The 20225-nt window shown below is 45.5% G+C and overlaps 1 protein-coding gene across 1 annotated transcript in view; it reads left to right on the forward strand.

Annotated features, from left to right (window-relative positions):
* Nucleotides 1–20225, forward strand: part of LOC115469673 (mucin-5AC-like) — a 158962-nt gene that overhangs the window by 132879 nt on the left and 5858 nt on the right. Inside the window, 3 exon segments of the mRNA XM_030202460.1 lie at nt 6236–6279; nt 6361–6516; nt 16788–16792. Of these exon segments, the coding sequence (XP_030058320.1) occupies nt 6236–6279; nt 6361–6516; nt 16788–16792 (205 nt within the window).

Here is a 20225-nt window from a genome sequence, read left to right on the forward strand (position 1 = left end):
TATGTGTATACCTGACCTTGATTTGTATCTGTCATTTCCAGGGCACAGACCATGGAAGTCTGGCCAGCACTAGCCCCGCCTCCCAACACCAGCGCCCCCACCCCCACCCCCACCCCACCGGCTCTGCCAACTTCTGAGAATCCCTTCCTTCTGAACATGATTCCTTTATGTTTATCCCACGCATTTTTGAATTCCGTTACCATTTTCATCTCCACCATCTCCCGTGGGAGGGCATTCCAAGCATCCACCACTCTCTCCTTGAAAAAAATACTTCCTGACATTTTTCTTGAGTCTGCCCCCCTTCAATCTCATATCATGCCCTCTAGTTCTACCGCCTTCCCATCTCCAGAAAAGGTTCGCTTGCGGATTAATACCTTACAGATATTTGAACGTCTGTATCATATCACCCCTGTTTCTCCTTTCCTCCAGGGTACACATGTTCAGGTCAGCAAGTCTCTCCTCATACATCTTGTAACGCAAATCCTATACCATTCTCATAGTTTTTCTTTGCACCGCTTCAATTCTTTTTACATCCTTAGCAAGATACGGCCTCCAAAACTGAACACAATACTCCAGGTGGGGCCTCACCAGCGACTTATAAAGGGGCATGAACACTTCCTTCCTTCTGCTGGTCACATCTCTCTCTATACAGCCTAGCAACCTTCTAGCTATGGCCACCGCCTTGCCGCACTGTTTCGTCGCCTTCAGATCCTCAGATACTATCACCCCAAGATCCCTCTCCCCGTCTGTACATATCAGACTCTCACCGCCTAACACATACGTCTCCCATGGATTTCTACTCCCTAAGTGCATCACTTTGCATTTCTTCGCATTGAATTTTAATTGCCAAAACTTAGACCATTCTCCTAGCTTCCGCAGATCCTTTTTCATGTTTTCCACTCCCTCCTGGGTGTCCACTCTGTTACAAATCTTAGTATCATCCGCAAATAGGCAAACTTTACCTTCTAACCCTTCAGCAATGTCACTCACAAATATATTGAACAGAATCGGCCCTAGCACCGATCCCTGAGGCACTCCACTACTCACCTTTCCCTCATCCGAGTGAATTCCATTAACCACCACACTCTGGCATCTGTCCGTCAACCAGTTCCTAATCCAGTTCACCACCTATCAGGACCTATCTTCAGTCTGTCCAGTTTATTTAAGAGCCTCCTGTGGGGAACCGTGTCAAAAGCTTTGCTGAAATCTAAGTAGATTACGTCTATAGCATATCCCTGATTCAATTTTCTGGTCACCCAAAGAATTCAATGAGATTCGTTTGGCACGATTTCCCTTTGGTAAAACCATGTTGTCTCGGATCTTGCAATTATTGGCTTCCAGGAAATTCACTATCCTTTCCTTCAGCATTGCTTCCATTACTTTTCCAATAACCGAAGTGAGGCTTACCGGCCTGTAGTTTCCAGCTTCTTCCCTATCACCACTTTTGTGAAGAGGGACCACATCCGCCATTCTCCAATCCCATGGAACCTCTCCTGTCTCCAAGGATTTATTAAACAAATCTTTAAGAGAACCCACCAGAACCTCTCTGAGCTCCCTCAATACCCTGGGGTGGATCCCATCCGGTCCCATGGCTTTGTCCGTGAACGGTGCTATATCCACTCCATTCTCATATGTACTTTTGCCAGTCAATCACAGTCCTTCTCCGGGATTTTCTTCAGTGAAAACAGAACAAAAGTATCTATTTAGCAAATTTGCTTCTTCTTCATCATTATCTACATAGCGGTTCACAGCATCTTTCAGTCTCACAATTCCCTTTTTAGTCATTTTCCTTTCACTAATATACCTGAAGAAATTTTTGTCACCCCTCCTTACCTTTCTAGCACTGTCCCCTTCCAGCACTCACCTAATCCCTGAGTTTCTGCTCCTCCTACCCCAGCACGCGTCCAATCCCTAAATTATAGGTCATTTTTCAGGATTACTAGATGGCTCCACATCATGGAGGACAGATTCAGTTTGTCTGTGTTTTATATCCATTGAAAGTAATGGAAGTAAAACTTGTACTATCCCAATATGACCTCCATGACCTGGAGCTAACTGGTAACCCATGGTGCAGCCTGGGGGGGAAGGGGAGGAAACAGCATGGGCGTAACCATGGGTGGGCCTGGACCCACCCACTTTGGGCTCAGGCCCGCCCAGCAATGGTGCACCCCATAGATGCCCTGTATAATTTGGGAAGACTGTCTCCCCAGCCCAAACCATGACTTTTCCCTCACCTATTACTCACTGCAACTCTCCTCCCCCCAGCCACCCACCACATGTTGCAAGTTTTCTTACCTCCCTCCCTCTCTTACCCTCTTTGCTGGGCAGCGGTATTAATTCTACAGCAAAGCTGCACAGTACTGGGGCTGTCTGTATGCATTGCTACTGTGACTGCTTCCTCCACGCCGGGTCCGCCTCTTCGGATATAACCTCCGGAGTAGGCGGGGCCAGCACAGAGGAAGCAATCGCAGCAGCATGCAGACAGCCCCAGTACTGCACAGCTTTGCTGTAGAATTAATACTGCTGCCTGACAAAGATGGAAAGGGAGGGAAGAAAACTTGCAGCATGCCAGTGGGAGTGCTGGCAGTAGTAGGGAGGGAAAAAATCTGCAGTATGCCAGTGGGTGGATAGGGCAAGGAAGGGAGGGAAGAAAAATCAGCAGCATGTTGGCAGGTGGCTGAAGAAGGGAGGGAAAAAAATTTGCAGCATGCCAACGGGTGGCTGGAGGGGGTGGGGAGAGAGACAGGGGTAATGCTAGCTGGGGTGGAGGAATAATTGTTCAACATGGGGAGGGGAAGAGAGGGAGAGACGCTGCAGGGGGGAAAGGGAGGAAGAATTGTTGGATATGGGTGGGTGGGGAGAGGGAGGAAAAGGCTGCACAGGAGTGGTAAAGGATGAGAGTGGAAAAAAGCATTGGACATGGCAGTGGAGGGAAGGAAGGGAGAGATGAGGGGGAAATGATGAACATGGCTGGAGGGGAGAGGGAGAGAGAGAGATAGAGAGAGAGAGGTTAGACCAGGGGCTTAAGGCAGGGAGAGAGAGAGAGAGAGAGAGATAGTGGACAATGGGAGAGTGGGAGAGATGTTGGACATAGAGGTGGAGGAGAGGGAAGGAGAGATGCTGCACAAGAGGGGGGGGGGCAAGGGAGATGTTAGATCCAGTGGCAGAAGGGAGTGAGGGAGAGATGCTGGACAATTGATAGGAGGGAAGAGAGAGGGAGAAATGCTGGACAATGGGGGAGGGATAGGAGAGAGAGAAGGGACAGGCAGATGCTGGTGGAGGTGGAAGGGACAGGGAGAGGTGGATGTCTGGCTATGAGGATGAAGACGGGAGAAAGAGAAATCAGATGCTGGCCTAGAAGGGTGGAGGGAGGAAGATATTGGGAATGGGAGAAGCCAAACAAGGGGAGATGGCAAGTAAATGAATGAGAGGATAGTGATTACAGGGGATAGAAATATGGTAATGGCACGTATATTGAGGGGAACAGAAGGCTGGGAAGGAGTGAGAAGGGAAATGGGAGAGCTAGTGGGTGAAATAGAGATGGCAATGTGATAGATATGTAAAAAGTGAAAAGAAGGAAAAGGTTTAGAAAAAGAGTGAAATTTGGGTGGACAGAGGCAGAAAAAGAAAAGAAAAACATAAACAGCTAAAATAGAAAGATAAATATTTCAGAGGCAGGTGTAGTGAGGAAATGGAATAAGAGAAAAGACAAATGGACAGCAGTTGCTTGAAGAATTAGCAGAAGACAGGAAAGTGGCAAAGAGAAACTGAAACCAACATGATGGAAGAATAAAATGTCCAGATAACAAAGGTAGAAAAATAATTTTATTTTGAATGTTTTAAATGGAATATGTTAGCTTTGGGAATTGTGCATAGTCGATGTCTTTTTATTGTATTCAGTAGAAAAGGAAATGCATTTTTATTTCTCCAGTGTTGCAGTACATGCTGAGGTTCCCAGTACATTTTTTTCTATGTATTTTTATTTCTAATTTGTGATCCCTTGTTATGTATTTGGTGAGGGCCTCTCAGTGTAATGGCAGATGGGGAGATTAGAGAGGAGGCAGAGAAGAGAGGGCTTATTTATTTTTTGCCCTGAGCCCCAGTATGGCTAACAGCAGCCTTGATCCTTGTGTAGCTGGTAGGGATCCCCAAGCCCTGCTAGCTGAGGACCTCCTCTGAAGGTGGCCAGAATTTCCTTCTACTGAGCTTGGCAGGTGGGGACAGCATCCTTGAGCCACTGACAACTAAGCATGCATAGGGTGCCGGTATAGGTGGCTCAAGGAGTTGCTGCTGCCTGCCAAGCTTGGTAAAAGAGAATTGTGGTCATCTTTGGTGGAAGTCTTCAGGTGACAGAGCTTGGGAATTTTCATCAGCCAAAGTATCTATATTTTGAGTTGGGAAGTACTAGGGGGGGGGGGGGGGTGATAGAGAGAAAAGTTTGTGCCCACCCACTTTGGGCTCAGGCCCACCCAAAATTAGCTATTTGGCTATGTCACTGGGAAGCAGGTAGAGCTAGCAACCTCTGCTTCTTTGCGTTGTAGAACTTGCTGTTACATCCTCCTTTTATGTGGTTCAGTGAGCCATTTGAACTGTTCATGCTCAGTTGTGCTACAGAGATAACACCCACTGGATATACTGATATCATTCAGTATGATGAAAGCTTGTGCAGACATTAGCATGGGGTAGTGTGATGTCTTGTGCAAATTTTGTGGGAGCACAATGAAGAAAAAGGTTTTGCATAGAAGCTAACCCTGCACAAAGCCTATTAGACAACAGTGCACAACATAGAAAAATGAACAGTAACAAGGCTATTAGCTATTCTATTCCAAAGCAGAGAACTGTGCAGAAGACCTTAAGGCTGAATACAATGATGCAGAATAAGTACTGGTATATAATATGTAAACTGCTTTGATTGTTACCACAAAAAGGCAGTATACCATCCCCTTCCATATTCCACCCCAACATTCGAACCTCTCCACCAGACACAAATTATACCCTCCAGCATCCTGACTTCCCCTGGACCTATGACATCCCAAATCTCATAAATAAGCCATACCCCTAACATACTGAAGTGCTACTTACACAAGTCATACCCTCATGACATCCTGACAGACAACTTCCACCCCCCAAACTCCCTGGCTCTTACCAGGGTTCTTCCTGGTGTTTTAGGCAAGAACAGGAATGATCTACGATTGCTGCTGTCCTGTCGGAAACCCAGGTTCAAAACAGCACCTCTTACCCCAAGTATTAATGTTGTGGTACTATCACTAGGAGTCAATATACCCTCCCCCCCCCCCCCCCCATTAGACCCCAGGGAGACCTCTGGTAAAAGAGAGGAGGGTTCTGGGAGAGTGCAGATGGTCATTAGCATGTTGGAGAAAGGGGTATGGTTTGTGTCTGGGGGCAGACGAGGTCAGGTGAGGAGGTATGTCTTGTGTCTGTGTGGGCTGGGGAAGGGGTATGGCTTTCGTTGGGTGAGGTCACAGGGAAGCTGGGAAATTCACTGGCTTTTGCACCTGTCCCTTGATGTAGACCCCAGGTCTAAACTAAGAGCTGGGACTTACAGTTGCCTTGGGGCAGGTACAAAAGCCAATAAGATTTTCTTTTAGTATAGACATGGCTTCTCATTTCAAAATGTCTCTCATGTTTTAGGCATGCTCAGCTATGCTCTTGCCATGCTCCTGCCATACCCCTTCAAATCTCTGCACCTGGGGGGTTCTACATATGCAAATAGTGGTTTTCTAAAATTCCTATTGCACCTGTATGCAATCTAGATGTGTGAATGTTGCATTTACACATCTTGATGCTTCAAAAAAGATTCCCTTACAGTTCTTGCTCCTGGTGGTATAAATTATGGTCATCTCTGGGAAAAGGTGACTAAAGTCACCAGAAACAAAAAAAATGAGGTTTTAATGTATTATGTTAGAGCAAACAATTTGTAATACAACAGTACAAACGCCATCCTTTTATGTGGAAAATTTTAAAAAAGTTACAGAAGTTCAAACATATAAATGTATCAGACTGTTTATGGACTCATGATATGAAAATTTGGCCAGTCTCAACATTTTGGATCTGCTGCTTTAGTCACCTTTTCCCAGAGATGGTTACATATAAAAAAATCACAAATGTTGCAATTCGCATGATCAGAACTTTGGCGTTTTAAACTAATGAATTGTTGGAAAAAATCTCTCATATAGTTATCAAAGAGAACTTTATTTTTTATCTTTTATTTCAGCAAATGCAAGGAGAAAGGCATCAGATGCAAGTATGATGCTGAAGGTAGGATGTTAGAGCAATGTTTATAGTAATCACATTTTCAAGCTATTAGATATGATAATTAATGATGATTCTTCTTTACAGCCTGTTACTGTGACTACGAGGGAAAGATGTATAAGTACAATGAAATTATTTACCACCTTAATGATGGCATTGGAGGGTGCATCAATGCAACTTGTGGCATGAATGGAACAATAAACCGAGTGGTCTATGCATGCTTTACAACAGCAGCCACAACAGGTACTATTCAATAAGCTGTTTAAGTTCAGCTTATTGTTAAGAGATCTCTTTATTTCCTGGCCATGGTTTATATTCCGTGTGTCATCTGATTTCTTTTTCTTTGCAGGATATGAGATATTTTATTGAGCCAAGAAAAGAAAGCTGATGTGAAACACTTCTGTACTATTATTACATTGCCCCCCCCCCACCAAAAAAAAGATATCACAAGCAGTCAAGAATGCAGACCTCTCTAATGCTAACACCACTACTAGAACGTTCAATAATTTAGAAATAAAATAGGTATCCTCTAGGGTGAAATTTAGTAATACCTGTTAATTTCCATTCCTTTTAGTCAGGCTGCATCATCCACACTAATAGGTGCTATAAAGAGTAAAGGGTCATGGATTGGATATACCACTTTTCTGTAGTAGAACCAAAGCAGATTACATATATTATATGTAGATTCTTTCTCAGCCCACTGCACTAACCATTAGGTTATTCCTCCAACATGATTTATCCAAGGGTGCTAGCCCTTCTTGTCAGCAGATGGAGGAAGAAAAATGTTGCTTTCTCAGAGACATCACCAGTATAACCTGCTGGTTCTCATAGGAAAGTTCCAGTATGCTTCTGCCAAAACAATAGAAGGTCCCAGAAAGCACACTCATGCCCTTCATGCCCCATCAACCACTGCAGTTTATGGAATCACATTTTTTATTCTTTTTTTAATTATTTTTTGAACAGCACAGGAGAAAGAGATAGAGAAGTCCCAAGTCTTACAGTAGCCACAGTCTTCCATAGGATTATCTCAGAATAATACAGCTGGACTAAAGGAAAGGAAATTAACAGGTATGACTAAAATCATTTTCCTTATCGTCCAGGCTACATCATCCTGACTGATGCGATGTATCCAAGCAGAACTCACAGGGTGGGGGGAAGACAAGGCCCCCTGAATGATGATGGTCTGTAATGCTTCACAAAGGAATGTGGTTACAACTAAACTGCTTCACAAAAGACGTCCTCTGGAGGGACTGCCTGGGATTCTGCCCAGAAAGTCACCTACACCCAAGTTAAATGAACGTTCAACCGGGCAGGTACTCTCTAGTTTCTCCAAATGCAAGCAGCTTCAATGGCGCCTTGATTTAATGTGCAGTGGAGGCCTTGGATGACCCTGACCCTTCCTGGGGCCATGGAAGAGAACAAGAAACTGATATAAGAGATGAAACTTGTTCATCTCCTGCAAGTATCTTAGCAGAACCTTGTGAATGTCCAGCTTGTGAAGACTCCTGGAAGAAGAATCCAAACTCCCATCCACAAAGAAGGACAGAGAAACCTCCTGATTCACATGAAAGAGAGAAATCGCCTTAGGAAGAAAAAAAGGAACAGTGCAATGGACACAGAATCCTTCAAGAAAGAGAGATAGAGGTACTGAAGCTCTGACACTCTCCTGGCTAACAAAATCACCACCAGGAAAACCGTTTTCAAAATAACTGAGGAAGTCCGCCTGAACATTGTCTTTCCCAGAAATGTGAACTGTCAACAAGGCCAGCAAATTCGCCTCCGCCCAGCAACAGAGGGCAGGAATCTCCAGGTGTCACCCTTTTTGTTGATATAGGCTGTGGCCGAATCACATTTCCCCAAACCAGGGTAAAGAATTCCACCAGAGCTAATCTGACTGCACCACTCAGCCCAAACAGTGAGCTCTCTAGCTGAAAAGACTTGCATCAGTTGTTACCATGATCCAATCCAGTTGATCTAGATGAAACCCCAAAGAAGATGACTGAGTCCAGGCTTCACCTCACCTGGGAGCAGTGGCGTAGCTAGGGTAGTTGACACCCGGGGCCGGTCATTTTTTAACCCCCCCCCCCCCCCCGAAATCCAGTACTAGGCATACCGAGAATACAAAACACTCAGGACCTATAGAGCAATTCTACCATACCATAAGCAGTAATTTGTACGAGTCACACAAGGAAAAGGAATGCATCTTAAACACTACAGTGAGCACTAGAACATCAATTCACCTATTGTAAAACGAAAACAGACAGATTAGTACAGATCGTCGATCCTGCACAGTCAATGCCAACCGAAAGCCATGTCTTTTTCACAAATAGATACACCCTAATCCACTATAGAATAAGTAATCATAAACTTTCTATTTAGACAAAAATTAAACTGAACCCCCGATGCCAGACTCTGCATACAATGCAACACCACAGAAACAGAAAATGTCCTCTAGTACTGTGCAAAATATAAAGACAGCAGATGTAAATTTGAAAAAACTAACAAATACCAATCACCACTTTACAAATTAACAAATAGAAATAAAACAAATAATATCATTTTATTGGACTAATACATTTAGCTTTCAGAGGCCAAAATCTCCTTCCTCAGGTCAATTCAGTATAGTACTGTTACAGTGTCCTATCCTGACCTGAGGAAGGGGGTTTTGTTCTCCGAAAGTAAAATGTAGTAAAATTAGTCCAATAAAAAGATTACCTTATTTACATGTTCTATTATAAACATTTATTAACACAGCTACAATACTACTTTATCCTAAAGCAAAAAATAAAAATATATATTTACAGTTCGTTGTCTCTGGTTTCTGCTTTCCTCATCTTTTCACTGTCTTCCTTCTATCCAGCATCTGTCTTCGCTCTCTCTCTGCCATCCAGTGTCTGCCCTCTCTCTCTGCCCCTTCCATCCACTGTCTGCCCTCTCTCCCTTCCATCCACTTCTGCCCCTTCCATGCACCATCTGCCCCAGTCTGCCATCTCTCTCTCCCCCTTCCATCAACATCTGGCCTCTATCTCTGCCCCTTCCATCCACCATTTGCCCCAGTCTGCCCTCTTTCTCTCTCCCCTTCCACCCACCATCTGCCTTTTCTCTCTGCCCCTTTAATCCGTCTGCCCTCCCTCTCCCATCCGTCCAGGGTCTGCCCTCCCTCACGTGCCCCCCTTCCATCCAGGATCTGTCCCCTCTCTCTCTGCCCCCTCTTTTCAGCCCCCAGTTCCAGTCCCCTTCATCCACCACATGCCTTGCATCCCCCCTTTTCAGCCCCAGACCCATTCTCCCACCTGCCCCAGGCATGGACCCATTTTCCCTCCTGCCCCCATGTCAGACCCCAGTTCCAGCTTCAGACCCCTTCTCCCATCTGAGCACTCCCCTCCCCCCCAATCCCCTTCTCCGCTCTCTGAGCACCCATCTGAGCGCCCCCATCCTCCCTAATCCCCTTTAAGCACCCCTCTGAGCTCCCCCACCCCTCCCCAATCCCCTTCTCCCCTCTCTGAGCTCACCCACCCTCCCTATCCCCCTTTAAGCACCCCTCTGAGGTCCCCCACCCCTCCCCAATCCCCTTCTCCCCTCTCTGAGCTCCCCACCCTCCCTAATCCCCTTTAAGCACCCCTCTGAGCTCCCCACCCTTCCCCACTCCCCTCCTTGATGCTCTCCCACCCTCCCTAATCCCCTTTAAGCACCCCTCTGAGTGCCCCCACCCCCTTCTCTCCTCTGAGTTCCCGACCCGACCCGAGATCCGTTCTCCTACCCTGTCCTGCTTTAAAAAATTGTTTTCGAAGCGCCGGAAAGTGGCAGGCAGCGCGCCTTGCATTTGCCCTGCTAGTAAAGAAGATCTCGCTGACGTCTTCGCCCTTCCCACATTGAGTCCCGCCCCCCTCTGAGGCAACTTCCTATTACCGCGAGGGCGGGCGGGACTCAATGTGGGAAGGGCGACGACGTCAGCGAGATCTTCTTTACTAGCAGGGCAAACGCGAGGCGCGCTGCCTGCCACTTTCCGGCGCTTCGAAAAAAAAAAAAATTTTAAGGCGGAGCAGCGGGAGCGGAGCATCCCCCCACCCGATGACACCCGGGGCGGACCGCCCCCACCGCCCCACCCTTGCTATGCCACTGTCTGGGAGCGAAGTGGAAATTAGCAGTTCAAATCCTGACAGGCCACCACCCAGTGAGATAAAATCACTGACAGAAGGGGGTGCACATGAGCATGCACCCAAGGCACTACCTTCAGAGTTGCCGCAATAGACCCGAAGGCCTGCTTCCAGACCCACGTTTGCACAGGCTCTGTTTCTGGGCCTGAAGTTAGGCCATGCCCTCTTCTAATAGAAACACTGGTCCTTGTGTTGTGTTGAACTGGACCCCCAGGTAGTCCAGAACCTAAATGGAAGAGAGGGTACTCTTGAGAAATCACCCAGCCTAGGCATTCCAGAAGCAGAATGATCTGAGAGGTTGCAATCTCTGAATTGTAGCCGAGTTGGTCTGGATTAGCCAGTTGTCCAGATAGGCATTGACCTAAATACCCTGATGCCATAGTTGAGCCACCTCCACAACTAGGATTATGGAGAAGGTATGTGGGGCAGTCATTAGCCCAGATTGAAGGCTCAAAATTGGAACTATTGACCCTACAAACAAAAATTGAGAGCACCTGTGGTCCTCCTTAATGGGAATATGGAGAAGCCTCCATCAGATTGAGGGAGATCAAAAACTCATCTGAGTGAACTGAGCCAATCACTAAGTGGAGCATTTTCATCCAAAGGTGCTGAACTTTGAGACAGCCATTAACCCCCATGAGGTCTTGGATAGGCCAAAATGAGCCACCTTTCTTTGGGTCCACAAAATAAATGGAGTGCTGCCCCCACTATGGAGCAGGCTCCACTGCTCCTGGCTCCAAGAGCTGCTGTAATATAATCATGATTGACTCTTGCTTTACTTCAGAGCCACAAGGAGATACCATGAAGGTGCTGGGCACCGGACAGGCCAACTCTAGGATGTAGTCGTGATCGACTACTTCCAGGACCCACTGATCTGAGGTGATGCAGGTCCAGTTGTGGCAGAAGAGAGAGAACCTAATCTCTACATAAGCCATCAAGGGACCCATCACACCTTTATTGGGCAGATCTAGGTCCCCCAGCCGCACCGGAGGACCCCCAAGTTCCCTGTTCTTTTTGGGCCTTGAAAGGAACCCAACTTGCCCTTTCAGGACCCAAAGCCAAAATCATCAGATGCCTGTCTGACCAGAAATGACCCCTGCCCCCTGAATGGCCCTTCTGCTGGGGGCTGCTAGAAGCTCTTATGGTTTGGTTCAGGCAACTGGAGACATTGCACCTCTTCCAAGTCCTTAACCAACTTCTCCAAATCCTCCTCAACCAGCAAGAGTCCCTGAAAGGGCAACTTGTTTAGGAGCTTCTTAGAGGGCATATCTGCCACCCAGTGGGGAAGGTAGAGCCATCTCTGGCTGACCACAGTCGAGGCCATGGAGTCAGAGGAAAGATGTACCAGGTCATACAGGACAACACCTAAGGAGGCAGGAGAGAGATTTCAGTGGATTTGAGTAGTTGCTGCAACTAATGTAGCAGAGCCCTACTCATATAACCACCACAAAATACAGCCTGCACACTAGCAGCACTGATGGAAAGCCAAGCTTAAACTGTTTCCACCTTCCTTTAATGAAGCTCCTTGAGAGGTGCCCTGCACAGGAACAGCAGTCTTTTTTTGTCATAGTAGTGTCCAAAGCATCCACTTTGGGGTACTTCCAGTACCTGTCCACCTCCTCAGGGGCTAAAGCAGTGGTTCCCAAACTTGGTCCTGGAGGCAACCCAGCCGGTCAGGTTTTCAGGATATCCACAAAGAATATTCATGAAAGAGATTTGTATGCAGTGGAGGCAGTGCATGCAAATCTCTCTTATTAATATTCATTATGGATTTCCTGAAAACTTGACTGGCTGGGGTGCCTCCAGAACTAGCTCTGGGAACCACTGGGCTAAAGGATAAAACCAGTCCAGAATTTTGGATCCATTGGGAGCCCCAGATGGGAACTCTCATTCTGCTAGTTTCATGTGGGAAAGGGCTTTATGATGAGGAAAATGTTTTGGGAGCCCCATCAAACCCTTCAAAATGGGGTCAACCTCAGACAGGTCAGCTGCATGGGTTTTGGAGAGATTAAGGGCCTTCATTACTGAATGAATCAGGAAGGAAAGCTGTTCCTAAAAAAATGGTGAATGGCAGGGAAATGCTTCGCCTCTTTGTGAGGAGGGGGATCAGGTTCAAAATCAAAACCCTGAGGGGAAGGAGGGTCCGAAATGTCACCTGCATTCTCAAAAGTGGAGTTTGCCGCCATTGGAACCTCCATGGGTTCCGGTCTCCCCAGCATCATTTGCCCGCCCAGGGAAGGGCTCCAAAAAGGGTACCTCCAATGTCCGGTTAGCACCCCTAAGCAGAGAGGACCCAGCCTTTACATCTATAGCCAATACAGCCAGTAGAACAAGATGCTTGAGCCAAACAGAATTCAGGGACCCATTAAGACCCATCCCCCAAGGATGAACCCGAGGGTGAAGTAGCAAACATCAGGCCTGACCCTCCAAGCCTTGATGGGGACCGTGGAAGCTTCTGCTGCAGAAATGCTGCAGCAGGAGAAACACTACCTGCTCTCAAAATGGCAGCCATTCCCGCAAAGCACAACAGGGCACAGGGTCCTGCTGTCTCTGAGTCTTCAGAGACATCTGGGAACTCCCCCTGGACCCCTCCCCCTGGTCCATCATAGGAGGGGCATAAGGAACCAGCAGCTGTGCTGAGCTGCCAGCTCCCACAGGTCCTGCAGCACCGGCCGACTGGCATCCCGGGCATGTGGCTAGCGTGCTGAAATCTGTCAGTGCACAAAGACCAACGGCAGCCTGGGACTTTAGTGTTCCTTTCGTCCCCCTGCCTGCTTCTCCATGTGTCCTATCTCTCTAAAGCTGCAAAGGCATCTTTTGCTTTTTGTTATATTTTATTCATACTTTCTAGCTGATAAGCAGGTCAAAACGGTGAACAGGCTAAAACAGAGAAGGAAAAGAACTCCAAATTAAAACAGAGACTGCGTTGTAAGACTCGGGCATAAGAGAATGATTTGGGCTGGGTTTAAAAACATTTATCGCTTCTTTTCTTTTTGTAGCGGCCGTTGCTGCTCAACAGGAGAAGCAGCAGCGGCTGGAAAGCGTTACTACTGGCATCTGCGGGTGGCGATGGGGTTTGATGCGCCGGGGGGGGGGGGGGGTTGTTGATGTGCTTCGGGTGGGGGGAGGGGGGTGTTTGATGTGCTTGGGGGGGTGTTTGATGTGCCAGGGGGGGAGATTGGGTGATGCGCCAAGGTGGGGGGCGGGGGTTCTGTGGTACTGCGCTTGTAGTTTTTTGATGCGCCGCTCCCTGCCACTTGCTCCAAAGTGGCAGGGAGCAGCGCACTGACAACTGATACCCAGGCAGCTCCCTGCCATGAGGACCTCTCCTAACTATGTGCTTACCTCAAGCAGCTCATACTTTGTAACCAGGACTTGTAAGTAACATAACTTTTGAACTAGACCTGCTACCTGGCTTTAAGTGCAGATTCTCTGTAAGACCCTTACCTCTTGCTGCCACATTAATCGCTGCAATTGTATTATAATTGTAACTTTAAACCTTTTGAATCTAAATATATAGTGTTCTTGTTCTTTAAACCTGGTAATGCAGGTTAATGTAATCCAATATATATTTAATTTGTGGTAATTGTGACTCTTGTTGCTTTAATCGTCAACTGGTGGAGAATTATTCAATATAAATATATATTTTAAAAATTGTAAACAATAGTGAGTGCTCTAGCTATCCCCAAGTATAAATTAATTCCTTGTAACACGGCAACGAGTTCCAGAATCTAACTACACGCTGAGTAAAAAAACTTTCTCCTATTTGTTTTAAATCTACCATATTCTAGCTTCATCTTGTGTCCCCTGGTTTTGTTGTTGTTTGAAAGTGTAAACAAACGCTTCACATCTGTCCGCTCTAATCCGCTCATTATCTTGTAGACTTCTATCATATCACCCCTTAGCCGCCTTTTCTCCAAGCTGAAGAGCCCTAACCTTCACAGCCTTTCCTCATAGGGAAGTCGTTCCATTCCCTTTATCATTTTTTGTCGCCCTTCTCTGCACCTTCTCTAATTCCTTTATATCTTTTTTGAGATGCGGCGACCAGAATTGGACACAATACTCGAGGTGCGGTCGCACCATGGAGCGATACAACTGCTTTATAACATCCTCGTGTTTGTTTTCCATCCCTTTCCTAATAATACTCAACATTCTGTGCACTTTCTTACACGGCAGCACAATGAGCAGCATATTTAACGTCTTATCAACGATGACTACCAGATCCCTTTCTAGGTCCGCAACTGATCTGGATAGTCATTGTTGAATCCTAGGCATAGCCTGTTATTGATTATCGGGTTACATTCAGCCTGCGATGTTGAATAGTTTTGAAACTTCTGAGAGTATTGGATGGAATATATTTAAACTAGTAAAAAAGGCCTGTTTCTGGCACAAATGAAATGGGCGCTAGCAAGGTTTTCCTCGGAGTGTGTATGTTTGAGAGCGAGTGTGTGTGTCATAGAGAGAATGAGAGAGAGAGACAGAGACACAGTGGCGTTCCTAGGGGGGCTGACACCCAGGGCGGATTGCCGACGCGCCCTGCCCCCTGGCTGCAGCGACCTCCCCCCCCCCCGGTGAAGGAACCCCCCCCCCCCGGGTGCACACCGCTGGGTGGGAGGGTGCCGCGTGCCTGTCCGCTTCGTTCGTTTCCATGCTCCCTCTGCCCCGGAACAGAAAGAAACCTGTTCCAGGGCAGAGGGAGCACAGAACGAACTTAGCAGACAGGCGCGCAGCACCACCCCAGCGCACCCACCGTCCCCCCCTAGGAACACCATTGCAGAGACAGCGTGTGTGTGTGTTTGTGTGAGAGAGAGTGTGTGAGAGAGACAGAGTGTCTGTGTGTGTGAGACTGTGTGTGTGTGACAGAGAGATAGAGTGTGATAGACAGGGAGTGTGTCAGAGAGAGTGTATGTGAGAGGCAGTGAGTGAGTGAGTGTGAGCCTCCACCCCCCTCTCGCAGGGCCCCCCACCTATCTCTCCCCTGTCCCGCCTCCAGCCGTCCATGTCCTGCGAACCTCCTCTCCCCCTGCCCCCCCTGCAGCTACCCATGTCCAGCGACCCTCCCCTCCCCCGCACATCAAACCCCCCCTCGCCACCCGTAGCTGCCAGTGGTAATGCTGTCTGACCACTGCTGCTTCTCCTGTTGAGCAGCAGCGGCCGTTACAAAAAGAAAAGAAGTGATAAATGTTTTTAAACCCAGCCCAAATCATTCGCAAATGCCCGAGTCTTACAACGCAGTCTCTGCAGCCGCTCCTCCTCTCGCCTGTCATGTCACTGCGCTCCTCCGGGGTCTTACTCCAGGGGCAGTGACGTGGAGGCGAGAGGAGGAGCGGCTGCAGAGACTGCGTTGTAAGACTCGGGCATAAGAGAATGATTTGGGCTGGGTTTAAAAACATTTATCGCTTCTTTTCTTTTTGTAGCGGCCGTTGCTGCTCAACAGGAGAAGCAGCAGCGGCCAGAAAGCGTTACTACTGGCATCTGCGGGTGGCGATGGGGTTTGATGCGCAGGGGGGGAGATTGGGTGATGCGCCAAGGTGGGGGGGGGGGGGGGTTCTGTGGTGCTGCGCTTGTAGTTTTTTGATGCGCCGCTCCCTGCCACTTGCTCCGAAGTGGCAGGGAGCAGCGCACTGACAGCTGATACCCATGAAATACTTTTCAGAGAAAAACTTTTTTTTCCCAGAGAGAAACATTTTTTTTTCAGTGAGAAACCTTTTATGGGTGCTGAGTGTGGTAAAAGGTTACCATATTTATCTGCTTTAGCAGTATTCAATGTAGCAATTTAATAGACCATACTCATGTATTTAATGTTGTAAATAATTTAGAAAAGATATGTTAATTGTGCTTTGCACACAACCAATATTTCATTCCAGAGAGAGACATTGTATACGTACTGGCTGTGATACTAAAAAGGTCAGAAACATTCACTACTGATTGTACCTGATAGGTTATATAAAGAGAAACCTTTGCTCATAATTTCAAAAATACACATGTGAATATATAACCTTAGATAGCAATTAGTAGAACTTATTATATGTGAGCCATAGATTGAATAATAATGAACATGGTTTTCTTTTCTATAGCTTGCCTGCCAGTGAAAATGGTCTCTTTTTCCTTTCTTGGAAAAGGACATGGTACAATGTGAACTAATGGAGGTACTGTTAGTAGGGAAGGTCTATGAATGTCTGTTTATAGTTTCTTGGGTACCCCATAACATAAAACAAACATATAAACATGGGGGCCACATGACAAACAAACAAAGAGCTCTATTAGGACTTTAGGTCTCCGATTGTCCATTCCAGATCCAGGATTTGGCTTAACCTGCAAATAAAGCACAAGAAACACAAAAGCACCAAAAAGCAGCACATGTGGCATCCACTTGGATTGCCACAGCTGTTTCATTCATTTAGAAGTAAGCAAAAATTAGCAAAATTATACATTGTCACTATCTCATAAGTAGAACAGGATCACTATCTCATAAGTAGAAAGAGCACAGATCTATTTATTTAAAAAGGTATCTGAGATAGCCATGTATGTATTAATTACTAGCACCATAAAAATCTTAGATTCAAACTCGAACTCTGAAAAAGACAGAAAAAGACACTTTCACATTAATTTAGCAGGTCACATGGCTCTTCATGGTTCTGGTAGGGGTTCCCTCTCTTGCTTCACAGTTCCTTCTCAGGGTCTTAGATCACGGCATACAAGCTGGATATAGCTAGGCTTTATTTTCTTCTACAATAATAAGCATATCTTGTTAATTCACATTAAAGCACAATATTAGGTTTTAGCTCCAGTGGGAGTTATCTATTAGAAGGAGGCATTTTTAAAACTTCACAGTATTCAGTTTCAACTCTAGTGGGAGTCACTTATCAGGAAAAGACATTTCTAAATCCTTAAACAATATTATCAAAACAAATTACAATAGAGTCTATCACAGAGAGACATTTTAAATCTTACTTATTGCAGAGAGACATTATTAAATCTTAAACATTCAAAAGAACAATAGAAGCAACATTTTAAATCCTTAACAGTGTTACAAAAGGTTCATTGCAAAAACGTTTTCCTATTTCCTGTCCAATCTATACTAAAAATCAACCACCTGGATCCCACTGTCATCTGCAGAGTGGGTCATGCTGTGGAGAAGTCCAGTGCAGGCTGGGCGCGTCTCCTCAATTTTCCTTGAAATACATTTCAGGGAGGCCTGAGACTTTGTCAGTGTCTGGCACGGTAGGACCTGCAGTTATAAGTTCCTGTTTATCTGGTGGCAAATTTCTCTTGTTAAGTGTACAGCGCTGCGTACATCTAGTAGCGCTTTAGAAATGATAAGTAGTAGTAGTAGTATTGTTAGCTATCTGCAATATCTGCAAGGCCCTTGCTGTAATGACACCAGTGGGTTTGTTCTCCCAATATGTAATATTCTCCCCATGATATTTCAAAATGTCACATGCTTGCTTGTGGGTTTCAGTATCTACATATTGAGGAGCTGATTCTTTTATTAAAAGTTTACCTTTATGGGAGCTTAGATCAGAATGCAGCCCAGGTGGTGCATCTGTGTGTTGAGGAGCTGAATATTCAACTGGTGGCTTACGTTCATGAGCATTTAAATTAGACTGCAGAACAGGTTGTGCATATATGTGCTGAGGAGCTGAATACTTAATTGAAGGTTCACCTTTATGAGTGCCTAAATCTGAATACAGAACAGGCTGTGTTCCTATGCACTGGGGTTTTGGATGCTGTGAGGGGGTTCTAGTTGAACCTCCTGCTAGGGGTGTGGACTGTGATACTGTTACCATGGCTGAGACAGGCACGGCTGTAGCTGTGTTTGGGTCTGGAGGGGCACATGGGAGACCCGTAATGGCCGACCCCTGCAAATGTGAATCCTGTACATGATCAATATTCTCATCTATAGGGGGCATTTGCAGTGTTAATTCTCTGATTAAATGTTTCAAGCCTGGAACTTGGCTGGCCTGCATTTCTAAAGCTAAAATTCGGGTCTTCATTTTAGTCTCCTGTGCTGCCTGCCGTTGCACCTGTATTCTAAGGGAGTCTAATAGATCATTTAAGCAACTAGCCATTGTGATTAGAAAATCCTTTTCTGTGTCTATCTGCATGCATTCTTTCTCTTTGGCGACTAATTTCTCATTCAATTCTGCATGTTCTTTTAAGGCTTTCTTATATATAGTCCACATTAACCAGAGACAGGCAGAATTCCTCTTTCTCCCTGACTTAATTGAATATAAATCAAATTTTGTTTCAGTATCAGAGGGGGTGGAAATATCATCAGTTACATTATGGGTCCAAGGATTAGGGCCAGAGGATTCTACACATTGCTTAAGCAAAGTGGGGTTATCTATGTCCTCCTCAAAAGAAACTGCAAAATTGTTTTTTATTTTAAGCCAGAGCATGCCTAAAATTTTTGTTATACAGTACGTGAGTGCAATAAGCACGTAAGTACTTAGATATTGCCATGGCAGAGCCCAAATATCTATCCAGCATAGCATTATGAATCAATTGGAAATTTAATTAATGAAACCTGATACTCAGTTTTCTATTATAAAACAGCAAAATCAAAAATACAATTTAAGAACACTGCTACCTTACTTGTACAGTATATCTGGCCGCATGTCTCCACCAATTAATATGTTACAAGGAATTAATTTATACTTGGGGATAGCTAGAGCACTCACTATTGTTTATAATTTTTAAAATATATATTTATATTGAATAATTCTCCACCAGTTGACGATTAAAGCAACAAGAGTCACAATTGCCACGAATTAAATATATATTGGATTACATTAACCTGCATTACCAGGTTTAAAGAACAAGAACACTATATATTTAGATTCAAAGGGTTTATTTAAAGTTACAATTATAATATAATTGCAGCGATTAATGTGGCAGCAAGAGGTAAGGGTCTTACAGAGAATCTGCACTTAAAGCCAGGTAGCAGGTCTAGATCAAAAGTTATGCTACTTACAAGTCCTGGTTACAAAGTATAAGCAGCTTGAGGTAAGCACATAGTTAGGAGAGGTCCTCATGGCAGGGAGCTGGGCTTCTGCAGAGATGGATCTGGATTGCAGCTTCTAACTTTTATATCTTGCTAGCTGCAGGAGGATATGATCACAGAATCCCAGCACTTGCTTCCTGGTTTGCACTGGATAACTTGCAAGGCATTATGGTTATTGTAGTCTGTTCACATGATCACATTATAAGTCTTTCCTTTCTGCACATGTCTTGGCGTCTTCATGTCTGATAGCTGATGGGAGGGGGCAGGTATACCTCTGATGACAGGCAAATGTTTTGTTTATGGTTTTCCTCTGAGTTTTTTGTTGTCAATAGCTGGAGTTACGCCTTCCCAGACCCTCTGTCTGCAATTGTGTTTTGATGATGGTGAGCCTTCAGGTACCCACCTTAGTCATGCTTTTGTTACCAGTCCTTCAAGTGGAAGGAGAAGGAAGCTATATACCAGTACCTTTTGTCTCTGTTAAGTGTTTGTAATTGACTAGCCCTGCTATCAGAAGTTCCCCAGGAAAAAGGGAGGGGGAGATGAAATTCAGGCTAGCTGATCTCAAAGCTGTATTTTTATATTGGTATCTGATTCAGCACAATTCTACATATTTCAATAATTCTGCTGCATATCTAATTCTGACAATTGAACTGACATCATGTTACAGCCGGAGAATGTAGTGACAGCAGCTGGCCTTACAGAATTTAAAGGGGGTTTGGACAGATTCCTGAGGGAAAAGTCCATTGAACATTATTAAAACTTTTTTTTGTTTTTGTTTTGCTGGGTTC

This window comes from Microcaecilia unicolor, chromosome 4 (genome assembly GCF_901765095.1).
Source record: "Microcaecilia unicolor chromosome 4, aMicUni1.1, whole genome shotgun sequence".
Taxonomy (NCBI): domain Eukaryota; kingdom Metazoa; phylum Chordata; class Amphibia; order Gymnophiona; family Siphonopidae; genus Microcaecilia; species Microcaecilia unicolor.